Raw genomic sequence first — 14,264 nt, forward strand, 5'->3', positions numbered from 1 at the left:
ATGAAGGGTCTTCTAACTCTAAACCCAAGGCCCTGCACTTCAATCACTGAAGCCCTGAAGCCTAGGAGTGTGCTACAAACCAAGAAAACCCAAGAAGGAAAAGATGGCCAAAACAAAGAACTTGCATTGGAAATATTTGAGGCCAAGAAAGAAAATTTCGCAACTGATGAGGTTATTATTTCCTCTGCTTTTGAAAGTACAGGGAAAGAATCTATATTTTATAATTTTTTACCCATTCCTCAGAATGATCAACTCCAAGTCAGTCAAGGAAACGTGTTTGTAACCAAAACCCATCATGAATATGCAGAGGTTTCAACAGAGTTGAAGTTGGGTTATGGTTCTTGCATAGCCAATAAGAGGAAAGCAAGTGAAAACTTGGCCAATTTCTCTCTGTCATCTACAGCTTGTGGAATCAAAAGAATGAGACTTAATAGCCATAAAGTTGTAAAAGGAAAAGGGCCTAATGGTGTGTCATTGGAGTTGAAGCTTGGCCTTGACCCTTGGGTTATCAAGAAGAGTATTCAGTTAAGTGATATTGGTCATTTGGCTAGGCTCTTGTTAGCAGCAAATCTGGTGAAGGGGCATATTTTGACACAATGGGATGCGAGGCGCATTGAAGGCATCAAGAACGGGGTACGAGTTGCTGTTTGGGATTGTGATACCAAGTCAGAACATCAATTGACCTTCAAACAGTGGCCAAGTAATGGGTGTTATGTCCTCAATGAAAAATGGACTACGGATTTTGTGTGGAGGAGGGGTCTGAAGAAAGGTGATGAGATTGGACTTTATTGGGATCAAAGCAATTCAAGATTCAGTTTTAGCATTTTCAAGCGGGCTTCAAGCAATTAATCCTCTCTCTACTAGTTTTCTTTTGCAATTCATCTATGTTATAATAGAATTCTTTGCTAAGTGTCTAATATCTCGAGTATGGAAGCTTGAGACATTAACTTTTAAAATAGTTTTCTTTTTTTTTCCCTATGATATAACTTGTACATCTTGGGGTATTACAGTTTAAAACAAATGGAGAATAGTGAATTACCTGTTCTATTTTTTGTACTTTTTTATTTTAATTTAGTTTAGACTCCTTTGTTCTTATCCTGTTGCCTGTTTGTCAGTTTTGGAAGCTATGGTTGTATCTGCTTAATTTTTGAACAATAGAATTAGCCTAGTGTGAAGCTTTTGTTTAGCATTGATTGAGTAAATTCCTATTTTTGTTTAAACATACCCCAGATGATTTGGAATTAAAATTTAAAAAATAAAAATAAAAATAAAAAAAAGGATGGTTGGGGTCATTAATTAGTTTTTACAACATGTTATTCCTTACAAATGTAGTCAATCTAAACATTTTTCTATCACAATAAGAGTTGATGTCCATTGTATCACTTGTTTTTTTTTGCTTTTCTCATGTACCTCTCTCCTTATTTCTCATATGATCCTTTTCATCATAAGCTTCTTAAAGAGTGCTGGATTTGAACTTTTATGCAAATGATTTTTTTTTTTTTTTTTGAGAAAATTATGCAAATGATTTAAGATTTATAGTTTTGACATTATCTGCCAAATGGAGAAGAAAAGATGAATGTATTCATCTCTAAATGAGATTTTTACTATAGTTGGGTGTACATGGGACATGGAGCGGGATATGGCTAGAGAATAGTTGTTGCTTCTGAGGGATTGCTCAAGTTATAGTCTAAGAAATGAACAACCAAAGCATGAGCTTATTGAGGTAATGATGCAAGAAATTGAAGCAAAAGAGAACATGGATATGACAACACTAATAGAGATGGAAAAGTGGAATAATGGAAATTATAAGGAGAATAGAAAAGTTGGAGTTACGAAAAGATTTTTGTTATCCTCTTGTGTGTTTAGTAAGATGGATAGAAAAGTATAATGATAAAAATGAATATACATTTATTTTGTTTGGTTGAAAGAAATATTTTTGGTAAGATTTTCATTATCCTTGTTGTTTATTAGTAAGATAAATAGAAAAGTAGAATGATAAAAGTGAAAATACATTTATTTGGTTTGGTTGAAATAAAGATTTTTGTTATCCTTCTTGTATGTTTAGTAAAATGAATAGAAAATTTTTTTTTTTAAGAAGAAAATGAATAGAAATGTATAATGATAAAAATGAATGTACATTTATTTTATTTGGTTAAAATAAAGAAATAAGAATTTTTATCAATTATTATTATAATTATTTTAATAATTAATTTAGAAATTAACTATAATATTAAAAAAAATAGAATGAATAGTAAAAAGTAACAATGTTGAATATAAATAACTTCAAAATTTTAGATAGTTTCAAGCGCAATTTCATTGACAACATATATAAAAATAATAAAACATGAACAAATAATTTTAATTATAATTATAATTTTAAGAACAAGCATAATTTCATAAGCAAAAATAATAGTTCCAAGTTTTAAATTTCTATATCAAAAAATTAATTAAAAACTCAACTAAAATTAATATTAAAAAAAAGAATAAATAATGAATTATAAAGAAATAAAAGAAAAAAATCTACATCAATAGCACTTCATTTATTTGCTGCAAAGTCTATCCACATGTGCGGATGTTCCTATGTGGAAAAGATCCACATCCTCAACCTTCATTTTTATTGTTATCTCTATCTTTCTAGATTCTCATATTAGGGATTTTGAAATTTGATTTGGTGAAGAACCCGTTATGAAATGGGTCAACTATTGGAGTTTCAAATATCCTAATGGTTCATAAGTTTTCTTAGATGTAAAAATAAATTTTAAATTTTTCATGTTACTTTAAAGATGTCATGTTATTACACCATTAGTCACGTAAGAATTGAAACTCAATAATGTTCATTTTTTAAATTTTAGATACCAATAATGTTCACTTGAAACTTGAGGAACTAAAAACACTAACTTAACACTAATGTAATTTGGCTTTCCTTTACAAATGATTTTTATTTTACTTCTATTTTTGTTTTCCTCCTTAATCCCTCATATATGTCTATTAACTCCATATTTATGGGTTCTTGACCATATGTGATGTCCCCTTTCATCTATTTGTTGCACAAGTGAAAAGGGAAAAACAAAAATAAATAATAAAATAAAATAAAATAAAACCAGTCCTTATATGTTCGACCACAACATAAAAAGACCTCATTGGTACAACATAGGCGGCAAAAATTCAAAGGATTTCTGATGTTACTCCTCACAGCAATTGGAAATTCCAATCAGATTTGAAACCTAAATCCTTCATAGTTTTGGATTTCTTGCCCCAAAAGCCTCAAACGGATATATAATATAAGTGCCATTACCCCTTACATATATCACTTCCTTTCATTCCAAGAAACACAAACCCTCTTCTGTAAATCTTTCTTTCTGCCATTACCGTTTACTTGTTGCTCTTCATTCCAAGAAACACAAACCCTCCGTAACCCTTTCTTTCTTTCTTTATTTCTCAGCATAATGAAGGGTCTTCTAACTCTAAGCCTAAGACCCTGCATTTCAATCACTGAAGCCATGAAGCCTACGTGTGTGCAACAAACCAAGAAAACCCAAGAAGGAAAAGATGGCCAAAACAGAGAACTTACATTGGAAATCTTTGTGGTGAAGAAAGAAAATTCTTCAACTGATAAGGTTATTATTTCTTCTGCTTCTGAAAGTACAGAGAAAAAACCTATCTTTTTTAATTTTATACCCATTCGGGCCATTCCTGAGAATGATCAACTCCAAGTCTATCAAGAAAATGTGCTTGTAACCAAAACCTATCATGAATCTGAAGAGGTTTTAACAGAGTTGAAGTTGGGTTATGGTTCTTGCATAGCCAATAAGAGGAAAGCAAGTGAAAATTTGGCCAATTTCTCTCTGTCATCTACAGCTTGTGGAATCAAAAGAATGAGACTTAATAGCCATAAAGTTGAAAAAGGAAAAGGGCCTAATGGTGTGTCATTGGAGTTGAAGCTTGGCCTTGAACCTTGGGTTATCAAGAAGAGGATTCAGTTAAGTGATATAGGTCATTTGGCTAGGCTCTTGTTAGCAGCAGATATAGTGAAGAGGCATATTTTGACACAATGGGATGCGAGGCGCATTGAAGGCATCAAGAATGGGGTACGAGTTGCTGTTTGGGATTGTGATACCAAGTCTGAACATCAGTTGATCTTCAAACAGTGGCCAAGTAATGGGTGTTATGTCCTCAATGAAAAATGGACTAGGGATTTTGTGTGGAGGAGGGGTCTGAAGAAAGGTGATGAGATTGGACTTTATTGGGATCAAAGCAATTCAAGATTCAATTTTAGCATTCTCAAGCGGGCTTCAAGCAATTAATCCTCTCTCCACTAGTTTTCTCTTTGCAATTCATCTATGTTATAATAGAATTCTTTGCCAAGTGTCTAATATCTCGGGTGTGGAAGCTTGAGACGTTGAAACTTTCAAGATAGTTTGTCTTTTTATTTTATTTTTCCCTATGATATTGCTTGTACATCTTGGGGTATTACAGTTTAGGACAAATGGAGAATGGTGAATTACCTATTCCATTCTTTTTATTTTTTATTTTTTAATTCAATTTCGACTCCTTTGTTCTTATCCTATTGCCTGTTGGTCAACTTTGAAAGCTGTGTGGTAGTGTCTGCTTAATTTCTGAAAAATAGAATTAGCCTAGTGTGAAGCTTTTGTTTAGCTTTGATTGAGTAAACTCCTATTTTTGTTTAAACATACCCTAGATGGTTTGGAATTAAATTTTTTTTTTTTTTTTTTAAAGATGGTTGGGGTCATTAATTAGTTTTTACATCGTGTTATTCCTTACAAATGCAGTCAGTCTAAATATTTTTCTATCACAGTAACCGAGTTGATGTCCATTGTATCACTTGCTTTGCTTTTCTTATGTACATCTCTCCTTATTTCTCAAATAATCCTTTTCGTCATAAGCTTCTTAAAGAGTGCTGGATTTGAACTGTTATGCAACTGATTTAAGATTCATAGTTTAGACATTATCTACAAAATGGAGAAGAGAAGATGAAGTATTCATTTCTAAATGAGATTTCTACTTGAGTAAGGCATGTGGAATTTATTTCTTCCCGCATGTTTAGTGAATTGAAACATTTAAGCATATTCTTAAGGTGAAATCTTCTCCTAGAAAGTTCCACTATAGATTATTCTAAAAGATGCCAAGGGTTGCTGCTTGCATGCAATCTGGCACCATGGGCTTGATTGTGAAACTTTTACTGTTCATTTAATTCTCTCCAAGCCTTTAGTAAATCACCAAGTTTGACTCGTGTGTGCAATTTTGATATGTTAATAACTATAACAAACACACACTTTTGGCTGTGTTAAATGAGCTTGGGGCCTATGTCTGCACATTCATTGGCACTCAGTCTATGGCTGCATACATGTACGCGGACCTTGTCAATCGAAGGCCGGAACACAGCAATATCTTGATCTTGTATTAGGTTTGTTAACATAATATTATCTTTTATCTTTCTGACCACGTTATTTGTGAGCAAGGACAAGTTTCTTGTCAACCAAAAACTCCAAAATATAAATGCATGTCATCAATTTGTACAAATCCAGATCCCCAACTAGACCCGCAATGACATGGAAACATAAAACAAATAATAGTCTATGGTCATAATTTCAGTAACAAGTGCATTCAAGCTTCATGCATTAATAATCTATCATGTTTCATATCAGGTCTAGATTTGCTCTCCTGAAGTACATGGGCAAAGAAGATTTTGGAAATTAAGTATAGTCATGGCAACTGAGAATTTCTGGATCTCATCATATGAAAGAAGTAATGGGGATTGCCTCTCCTATGACAATTTACATTTTCGCTTGTTTAAAACACAAGTTGATTGCATAGGCTTCAATTACTCCATTTGACATAGTGATCCGTATAAGTTATCATGATAAAAAGGCTATTCCAAACGCAGTTTCCACATTAGCAATAAGTAGGTATGTAGAGCTCCAAGTCTTGTGTCCATTTGGGAATTGCTTATATCTAGTAGGGCTAAAAGCTAGCTTATTTTCAAAAAGAAAAAGCTATAAAAGCTAGCTTATAATCATTCCCCAAACACACATTAGTTGAAAGTTAACCATTTAATTATGGAGCAACAGTTTGATTTTTAAAGGTTATTATCAACAGCTAGATCAGTTACAAGTTGTTGCAATTCTAACTACAGACCATAACATAGCCTAGAAAATACAGACTCCCAGTACTTTTAACCATATTTGCGCTAAAGAGAGTATTTTTCCCTTCTGCATCTGAACATTTGTACTCCACTGTCAAAGGATCAACACAATTTCATTGTAGATACATTTAACAAGCAAGTAATAACAAATTTCATTACTACCTTAAGCAAGCAACTAAACAAATCCCAGTAGTAAGTTGACCAGTCACCAAGTGTGTTGAAACAAACAATTTTAGTTGAGAAGAATCAACTATAAAAGAAAGGGGGGCAAACAAATTAATTAACATTTTTAGTAATTCTTCCCATTTGCTATGCATAACATATACCTATATTTTTTTTTCTTCCATAGACATACGCAGTTCAGAGAATTATTTCATAGATGTTATCACATCTTTCTACAAAAAAACCAGGGTTTCTACAGACCCACAGACAAACTTGAACTCGTGGAAATAGAGCATATTTCAGCCTGACCTCCTATAAAAACTATAGGCCACAGCAACTGTTGCCACTGCTCCAACCACAGCAACAGCAGTGAGAACGTCACTTTGTTCCCACGATCCCATCCAGCTTGATAGTTTGCCCTGCTCCTTCTTTTCATGTGCTACGGTTTCATTCAGATTCTTTTCAATTACACCATTCTGATCCAAACTTCCATCTTTGCAACAAGAAAACCCATTAACACCCTGGCAACAGCCAGAAACTTCCTCCTTCTTGCTCTGAGTACCATTTTCTTCGTGCTTCTTCTTCTTGTTTTTCTTCGAATCCCCTTTAGGAAGCTTATGTTCATCCTCTTTGCCACCTTCCTCAGCAGCCGCCCCCATTTGCCCTCTGCATATAATTATTGTTACTTTATGCTCATCTATTTTTCACAACACTAATGATTGAAAGAGCAATCATCAATTAGCAACTAAACATCAGATGATTCTCATTACAAGAAAATGTGAGAAAGCTTTCCTTCTTAAGAAATAAAATAAAATTTTAAGAAAACCCAACAAAGGCCTTTTCCTTCCCCATGTCTTTCAACATTTTTTTTTATATAGGTCCTATTTCAACACTTAAAAGACTGATAATAGAACTCATCTTGAAACACGTGGAAGCAAGGAACCAAAATGTAGGCTATGTTTAAACAGTCAGAATGAGTGTCAAAGCAAGGAATTTCAACAGATTTAATGGACTACTGACCACATTGCATCACCTGTCTCAACTATCTATCAATTATTCTGATCTGGAATATAATTTAGACTGGTAAGTTATTGTTTCTTATAACTATTGGATTATAGTTGTGATATCAAAATAACATTAATATAGAAATTATATTACACATTGCCTTTGGAATTACCCCTTTTAATATAGAATTGAAAGGCTCAAATTTTCAATGAACTTTTAGTACATTTCAGGTAAAATAATGAAATATTGTCTGGTAAACAACAGTCTGCTAAGCAATAGCATGTAGCAGGTATTCACCGTTAAAAGCTTTGTTGTTGTTGTTGTTGTTTCTCTTCAAAACTTAATAGGCCAAATAGGGAAATTAAGTAATGCGACTTGATATACTAAATAACGTATGTTGACACCCAGAATTAGAAATTGGATCAGTCCATGCATTTCATATATTGATAAAACCAATAAGGTCCTTCTTGATCAATAATTCATAAATCTTGAATCTGCCACTAGTATTAAATTGCAATTTGTGGAATCGACAACAAAATCATTAAACAAAAATTTCATGATAAAAGAATGTGCAAAATGACAAAAGAACAAACCTCCAAAGATGTGTTATGATCTCTCCCTTCTCAATATGCTGATCAAGCAATGCAGGCACATCATCAGGAGTAACGTAACCATACCTGACATCATTAGCGTATTTAACGTTACCCAAACTAGAGTGATAACATCAAATATCTTTCAAATTTGTAGAATGACAGAGAGTAGCTATGACTTGTAACTTACCAATGACCTGTAATCTTCCCATCTGGGGCCGGACTGTAGATAATCACGTTCCCAGCATACTTGTGCCCTCCGATGTGCGAGCATGCATTGACAAACACCTGATTCTTCAATCCTCGAGACTCAATCTCCTCTTTAAGCTTTTGAATGAGAACTGGCCCGCAAACACCACACCTCCGGTCACGACTCCCATGAGCACATACAAACACATGCGAACCAGTAAACACCTCCTGCACTCCAGAAGCCCACGGTTTACCATTCACAAGAACATCCTCAACAAAGCTATCCACATCCGATTCCTTCAAACCCCTTCAATAGAGAAAGCAAAAAAAGCCTCAGCCCCAAGAACCCAACCATTTCCGTTTGAAAATGGCACAGTATTAAACCAAACCAAAACTCATTCAATTATAAAGTAGCAAAACCACAACCAAAAAATAGATTAAGAAAAATACATATCAGATCATGTAACAAACTTGTTAGAAATGAACCCTAGAACAAAGCAACCGAGTTATATCCATCATTTCGACGAAAATTAGCAAAACCACAACCAAAAAATAGATTAAGAAAAATACATATCAGATCATGTAACAAACTTGTTAGAAATGAACCCTAGAACAAAGCAACCGAGTTATATCCATCATTTCTACGAAAATTAGCAAAACCACAACCAAAAAATAGATATAGACAAATACGTATCCAATATAATCATCGCGATCTACCTGTACTTAATCATTTCAGGGAAAATCAACACGTCTCCATCAGAAAATTCAGTCCCCTCGCTTCCTTCATATACTGTCACGTTCGTCTGTCATATCCAAAACAACCAATTCAACAAAACTCTTACCAAAATCCAAGTCTCAAAACTCACGGAATAAAAGAATCTCACAATTATTGCTATTTTCAAACCGATTAATCTGAGTTTTAACATTACGCACCGAGCTAATCAAATTTTGCAAAGAATATATGAAAATTCCGAGTCTCTGAATTCTCGAATGAACCTCACAATCACTCCGATCATTCGTCCTAAACCGTAGCCTATACGGTTAATCTAGGTTTCAGAGGAAAAAAAAAAACCGAGTCTCTCAAAACTCGATGCAAATTCAAAACTAAGCACAAATCATAATTTACCGCACTGATTAACCAACTAATCCAAATTTTTTTTGTTCGTTCGTTTTTTTGAGCTGACCTTGAGCGCGATGTCATTCTTGCGAGCTTTGACAGCAGAGGAGAGGAGCTTGGGGAGCGGATCGGATTCGGAGCCTTCGACCTTCGATGGCCAGGCCTCAGGGCTCTTGTAGCAGAGGAAAACGTGGCGGTCGTAGGCGCCGACTGTTCCGGCGAGGTTCTCCGTGAACATCTCGGGGCGTCGGAAGCCGAACTTCTCATCTTCGACGACGTTGCCGTTGGCGACGGGGAGAGTAGAGAGGTTATCGGACTCGGAAGCCATGGTGGTAGGAGCTGAGGGTGGAGCTTGGGTTAGGGTTGTTTGAGTTGTAGTTGTTGTTAAAGAGCGAGAGATAGGAAATGAGAGAATAGAGACAATGCGGTGAGAGTGGGAGTTAGCTGCAGAAATGAGAGAGCGACAAGGGTGCGCAATGCGCATATCATATGGGAAATAGGAAAATGGAGAAATTGGGACTCTTTTTTGTCTTCGGTGCTTTTTGGGCTTTTTGGTGATTTGGGCTGTGAGAAATGGTGACAAGTATTTCGCTGCTTGGGGTAAAAGAAAGAAGCGCGGCTGGCGCGTGGGTAAGACGCGGTTATTTGGGTGGGACTGGGACTGGGTCTGGGTCTAAGAGAAAATGATAATGTAATACTCCTTTTCTTCAAATCTACATTTTTTTCTTTAAATGGGAATCTTCTTTGAAGACTAGATTTTTCAAATTACTATATGCATGTAATTAATTAGACTTAAATACAAGTAGGGGATATAATGAATCATTATTCTTTAATCTAGCTTCTTCTTTTTTTATGATAGATTTTTTGCCTTAGTTTAAGAAAATTAAGTTTGTCTAAAAATATGATAGAGGGAGATGCAATTTTTCTTCAATTGAATTATAAGAGATTAGATATTTCAATAGATCAACTTCACCACCTTTTAAGTTTCTGATCAGTTATATAATAAATTAATGACTAAAATGCATATTACACCATTTAAATTTGATTGAAATTCATAATAAAATTGAAAAGAATGCTTGAATTGAATAAATTCAAAACTTAAATGACTCAATTGAACGAAAGTAAAGTTACAGAATTAAAATAAATTTCAGTTAAACTTAAATAGTATCGTTTGCATTTTAGCCTAAACTAAACAACGCATTTGACTATCCATTCTTGATCAAATATTTCATATAATTGTAAAATAAATCACATGATTGTGTACCAAAATATATAAAAATAATTTTATAATTTGGTCTGCAAAATTATAGTATCATATGCCATGTCCTCACCCAAAGAGATTTTTTTTCTTTTTTTTTTTTGCTAATAAAGTGTTCAACAATTTTCAAGTACCTAATTATTTTGAAATTAGAGATCCTTTTCACCTTGTTAGAAAATGATTAGTAAAGCACAAAATCTTACAAAAATAGTGGATGAAAATGAGAGCTATAATCTTAATTTCGCGATGCTTTTCTTATCATATGTTTGCACTTTACATCTATAGGATAAGAATTGCAATATTAGTCACAATAAATCAAATACCTCTTAGTATTTCTAATGAAACATCTAAGATTTTAATCCCCAAATACCAAGTAAAAAAAAATCAAGTGGAAATAAATACTCATCCACTTCAAACATCCCCTTAATAAGGAAGAATGTTATTTCTATTATTTTAAGCCTGTCATTGTGAGGATGCAACCAAAATGAATAACAACGTTTTAAAAACTTTTGTTAGTCAATACAATCAAGCACTTACAACATGGTTAAATTTCTTTAGCATAAAAACTATATAGTTTTATTTTGGCAAGGACTAACAAATGTGTCATATTTTGTCCTACATTATTGGAAATTACTTCATACCATATACTATGATATTAATATATTAAATTCTTGTATTGTCTTTTATTTTCTCAGGGCTTTAACATCCATATATGACTTTTTATTTTATTTTTCGTTTAAGAACAACTATAGATATTCGATCATTAGAACTATATTTTAAGAATTGGATAAATACAAATAAATCATAAGGCGAATGAATGATTCTAAGTTGCCTTGTTATTTTGTAGGTGTAAGGCGAATGAACAATTCTAAGTTGCTTTGTTATTTTATAAGTGTAGATGGGAATTGAAGCATCCCAATTAAATCCCACTAAAAAAGAGAGCAAATAATTTTTATGATGAAAATATAAGCTAAATGTATAAGGAAAATAAAGAGAAGGGTGTAAGATGTATTCGAAAATTGGATAATTTTTTACACAAAAAAAGTGGATAATATTTATAAGTTCCTGAATTCAAAACCTCTTACCAGTATCTTAGAGGCACTTTCAAGGAATTCTTCCTTATAATAATCTATTGTATGTAGGATGGAGGAATTGCCTATGCTCAAAATGGTCTTAATACCCTCGTTTGTATTAAAAAAATCAATTAATTAATTGACCAAAATATTTTAAAATTATAGAATTCTTTTTCTGGGAAAAAAATATATATAGAATTTGAAAGTCCTAAAACTCCCTAAAAATAAACAAGAATTCCCATTACATCCAGGACCACGTGATCATTTTTAGTCCAGGGTGTACTTGATAACAACTCTTCGAGGCGGTTGGAACCCTCGCCCATCAAATTGGGTCAAGAAGACTGGAAGATTGATCTTCCGTGTACGCGACCACGGGTGTAGTGTGGTCCTACTTCAAAAGCTCAATGAAAGGCGCGTGGAGATGAGAGCGCGCGTGCAGTACCCACTAATAGTGTGAATAGAATCTTTTTTTTAGTATCTGAATTTGCTGAAGTGGCCTTTCATGATTGGGCCTTCAATAGCCTTTATGAAACAGACAGTGACTTTGGTTGGCCTACTAGTTTTTTTTCTTTTGATAGGACCCACTAGTTTGTTAACCAGTGGTTTAGTCAATCCTCCGTTTTTCGGGTAACTTGCGTCATGATTTATGCATTAACAATTGTTTAACTAAAAATTATTTCCTTTCTTTAGATAATCAATTCCAAAATGCAATTTTAATTCCAAGCATACAAGAGATTTATTATTATTATTATTATTATTATTTTGGGTTGAGTGATTGAGGCTTCAAAAGAAACTAAAATTTGAAAATGATGGTTATTAGGCTGACCCTACTAGCCAATAACATGTTGAAGCACATTCATTCTAAGAGCATATACATTTGGTTGTGTAAATCAATTTTTTTCTTGCCAAATTATAAGTCTAATCACCCTATAAGGACTCAAACATCTCACAAGCTATGATTTGACATTTATTTATTTTTGTGTGGTTGACATGGATTTAAAAAAAAAAAAAAACCATTAGATTAATTTAATGCCATATGTCTTGTATTTGGTTTAAAATATAAGAGATTTATAAAATATTTAAATGGGAGGAGATCCTAAATGTGATGAAACCAAATAAAAATGGTTACAACAGTCATATTTACAAACAGTCATTGTAGCTTTCATGTTTATAGAAAGGGGTGTTGGGGCAATGTTTGAAGCGTGGGCTAGCAAAGGTGGGTTGTTGGACATAGGATGAAGGGACATAAACAGATCAAAATGAGAGATTGAGAGGGTGGTGTTGTGGGTATGGGTCACTTGGATTGTGGGTGTGAGTGTTTTGGATGATAGGTGTGGTGTTTTGAGTGGAGAAAAAAGAATAATAAAAAATAGAATGAATATTTTAATGGAGAGGTGAAACAATAGAAAGAAAAATGTTAAGTGTATTTTACAATTAAGCAGTTAAAAACTTAAAATAGAAAAAGAAAATGTTTTCTTCTAAATTTAGCTAATCTTCAAACAATTATATGTGAATACTTTAGTCTCAAGATAACCCATTAGGCACTTTCTTAGCCTACAAAGTAAGATTAGGCAAGTAAATAAGTTATGATGAAACATGATTATCAATTAAGGTATACTTAATAGAATATTAGGTGTCAAATACCTTAACATTTTTTTTTTCTTATTGTACAATTTCTATCACTTAGAAAATGCATAATTAGTATAACACATAAATCAAGACTCCAAACAAACTAAATTATCCAATCTTGACTCAATAACTAGACTTGATAAACTCAGACTCATGAACTTGAATGTATCTGACTTAAAAAACATGTCGGGTACAAGTCAACATGTTTTTACTCAAGATTAAAAATAAAAATAGATGGAGTCAGTTAAATTATTAATTTTTACGTACATATTTTTCTCCAGATTTAGTTAACATAAGTGTAGATAGACTCATAGACTAGACATCAAGGAAAAAAAAAAACCAATTTCATTTTATACTCTTTTTTTGGGGGGGGGGGGGGGGGGGGGGGAGGTGTGGGGGGTTGTTAATTTATAACCAAAACTATCATCAATCTATAAGGGCACAATTGTGTGTGTGTGTGTGTTTTTTTTGGGGAGAAAATATAAGGACACTTCTGTATGTTAGATAAACAAAGCCACTTTATGCCGACTTGCTCTTTCCGAGGGCACTTTGTATGTGTCATATTTTTGTGGATGTTAGATAAACAAGCCTAATAAGTATGCCTACTTGCTCCTTCCATTGTGCCCTTAGTATGTGTGATGTTTTTGGGGATGCCCAATTGCTGACGCATGCTCTTACGAATTTGAGAATTTCAGGTGGGCCGTGGGTGGACTTTCAGTTAGAGCTGGTCCAAAACAAAAATCTCTTTGCGTCAGAGGCATCAAAATCAACCATACCATTCACTCAAAGTGTACCTCACAACTCAGAAGTCAATCACCACCCAACAAAGCTTCTATTGTGCATTTTATTTTAGCCATCCAAATCCAATTTTTACTTTTTCGACAATGTATACAAAAATGTTCATGAATCATTCAAAACTGTTGCATCTATTAATAGCAATAAACTAGAGGTTGATGAATGTCAATCCGTTCAATTTGCTCACTGCGAGATTCCTCAATTTTTCGGACTAAATTTTTACTTTTTAATGGGGGATACAGATTGTGTTCAGTGCATTTTTGCACTAAATAGAGTACAATGC

General features: G+C 33.5%; 2 protein-coding genes across 2 annotated transcripts; one reads left to right on the top strand and one right to left on the bottom strand.

Annotated features, from left to right (window-relative positions):
• LOC115970520 (putative B3 domain-containing protein At1g78640) lies at positions 1-858 on the top strand. Its single transcript, XM_031090148.1, has one exon. The coding sequence runs from the start codon at positions 1-3 to the stop codon at positions 847-849; it is 849 nt and encodes a 282-aa protein (XP_030946008.1). The 3' UTR covers positions 850-858.
• Positions 859-6,290: 5,432 nt separating this feature from the next.
• On the bottom strand, positions 6,291-9,774 carry LOC115976580 (altered inheritance of mitochondria protein 32). Its single transcript, XM_031097933.1, has 5 exons — positions 9,294-9,774; positions 8,827-8,912; positions 8,111-8,416; positions 7,924-8,007; positions 6,291-6,991 (listed from the first exon to the last, which is right to left on the bottom strand). Exons 1-5 carry the CDS (start codon positions 9,708-9,710, stop codon positions 6,625-6,627), a joined length of 1,260 nt encoding a protein of 419 aa, XP_030953793.1. The 5' UTR covers positions 9,711-9,774; the 3' UTR covers positions 6,291-6,624.
• Positions 9,775-14,264: the final 4,490 nt, after the last annotated feature.

Source organism: Quercus lobata, chromosome 2 (genome assembly GCF_001633185.2).
Source record: "Quercus lobata isolate SW786 chromosome 2, ValleyOak3.0 Primary Assembly, whole genome shotgun sequence".
Taxonomy (NCBI): Eukaryota; Viridiplantae; Streptophyta; class Magnoliopsida; order Fagales; family Fagaceae; genus Quercus; species Quercus lobata.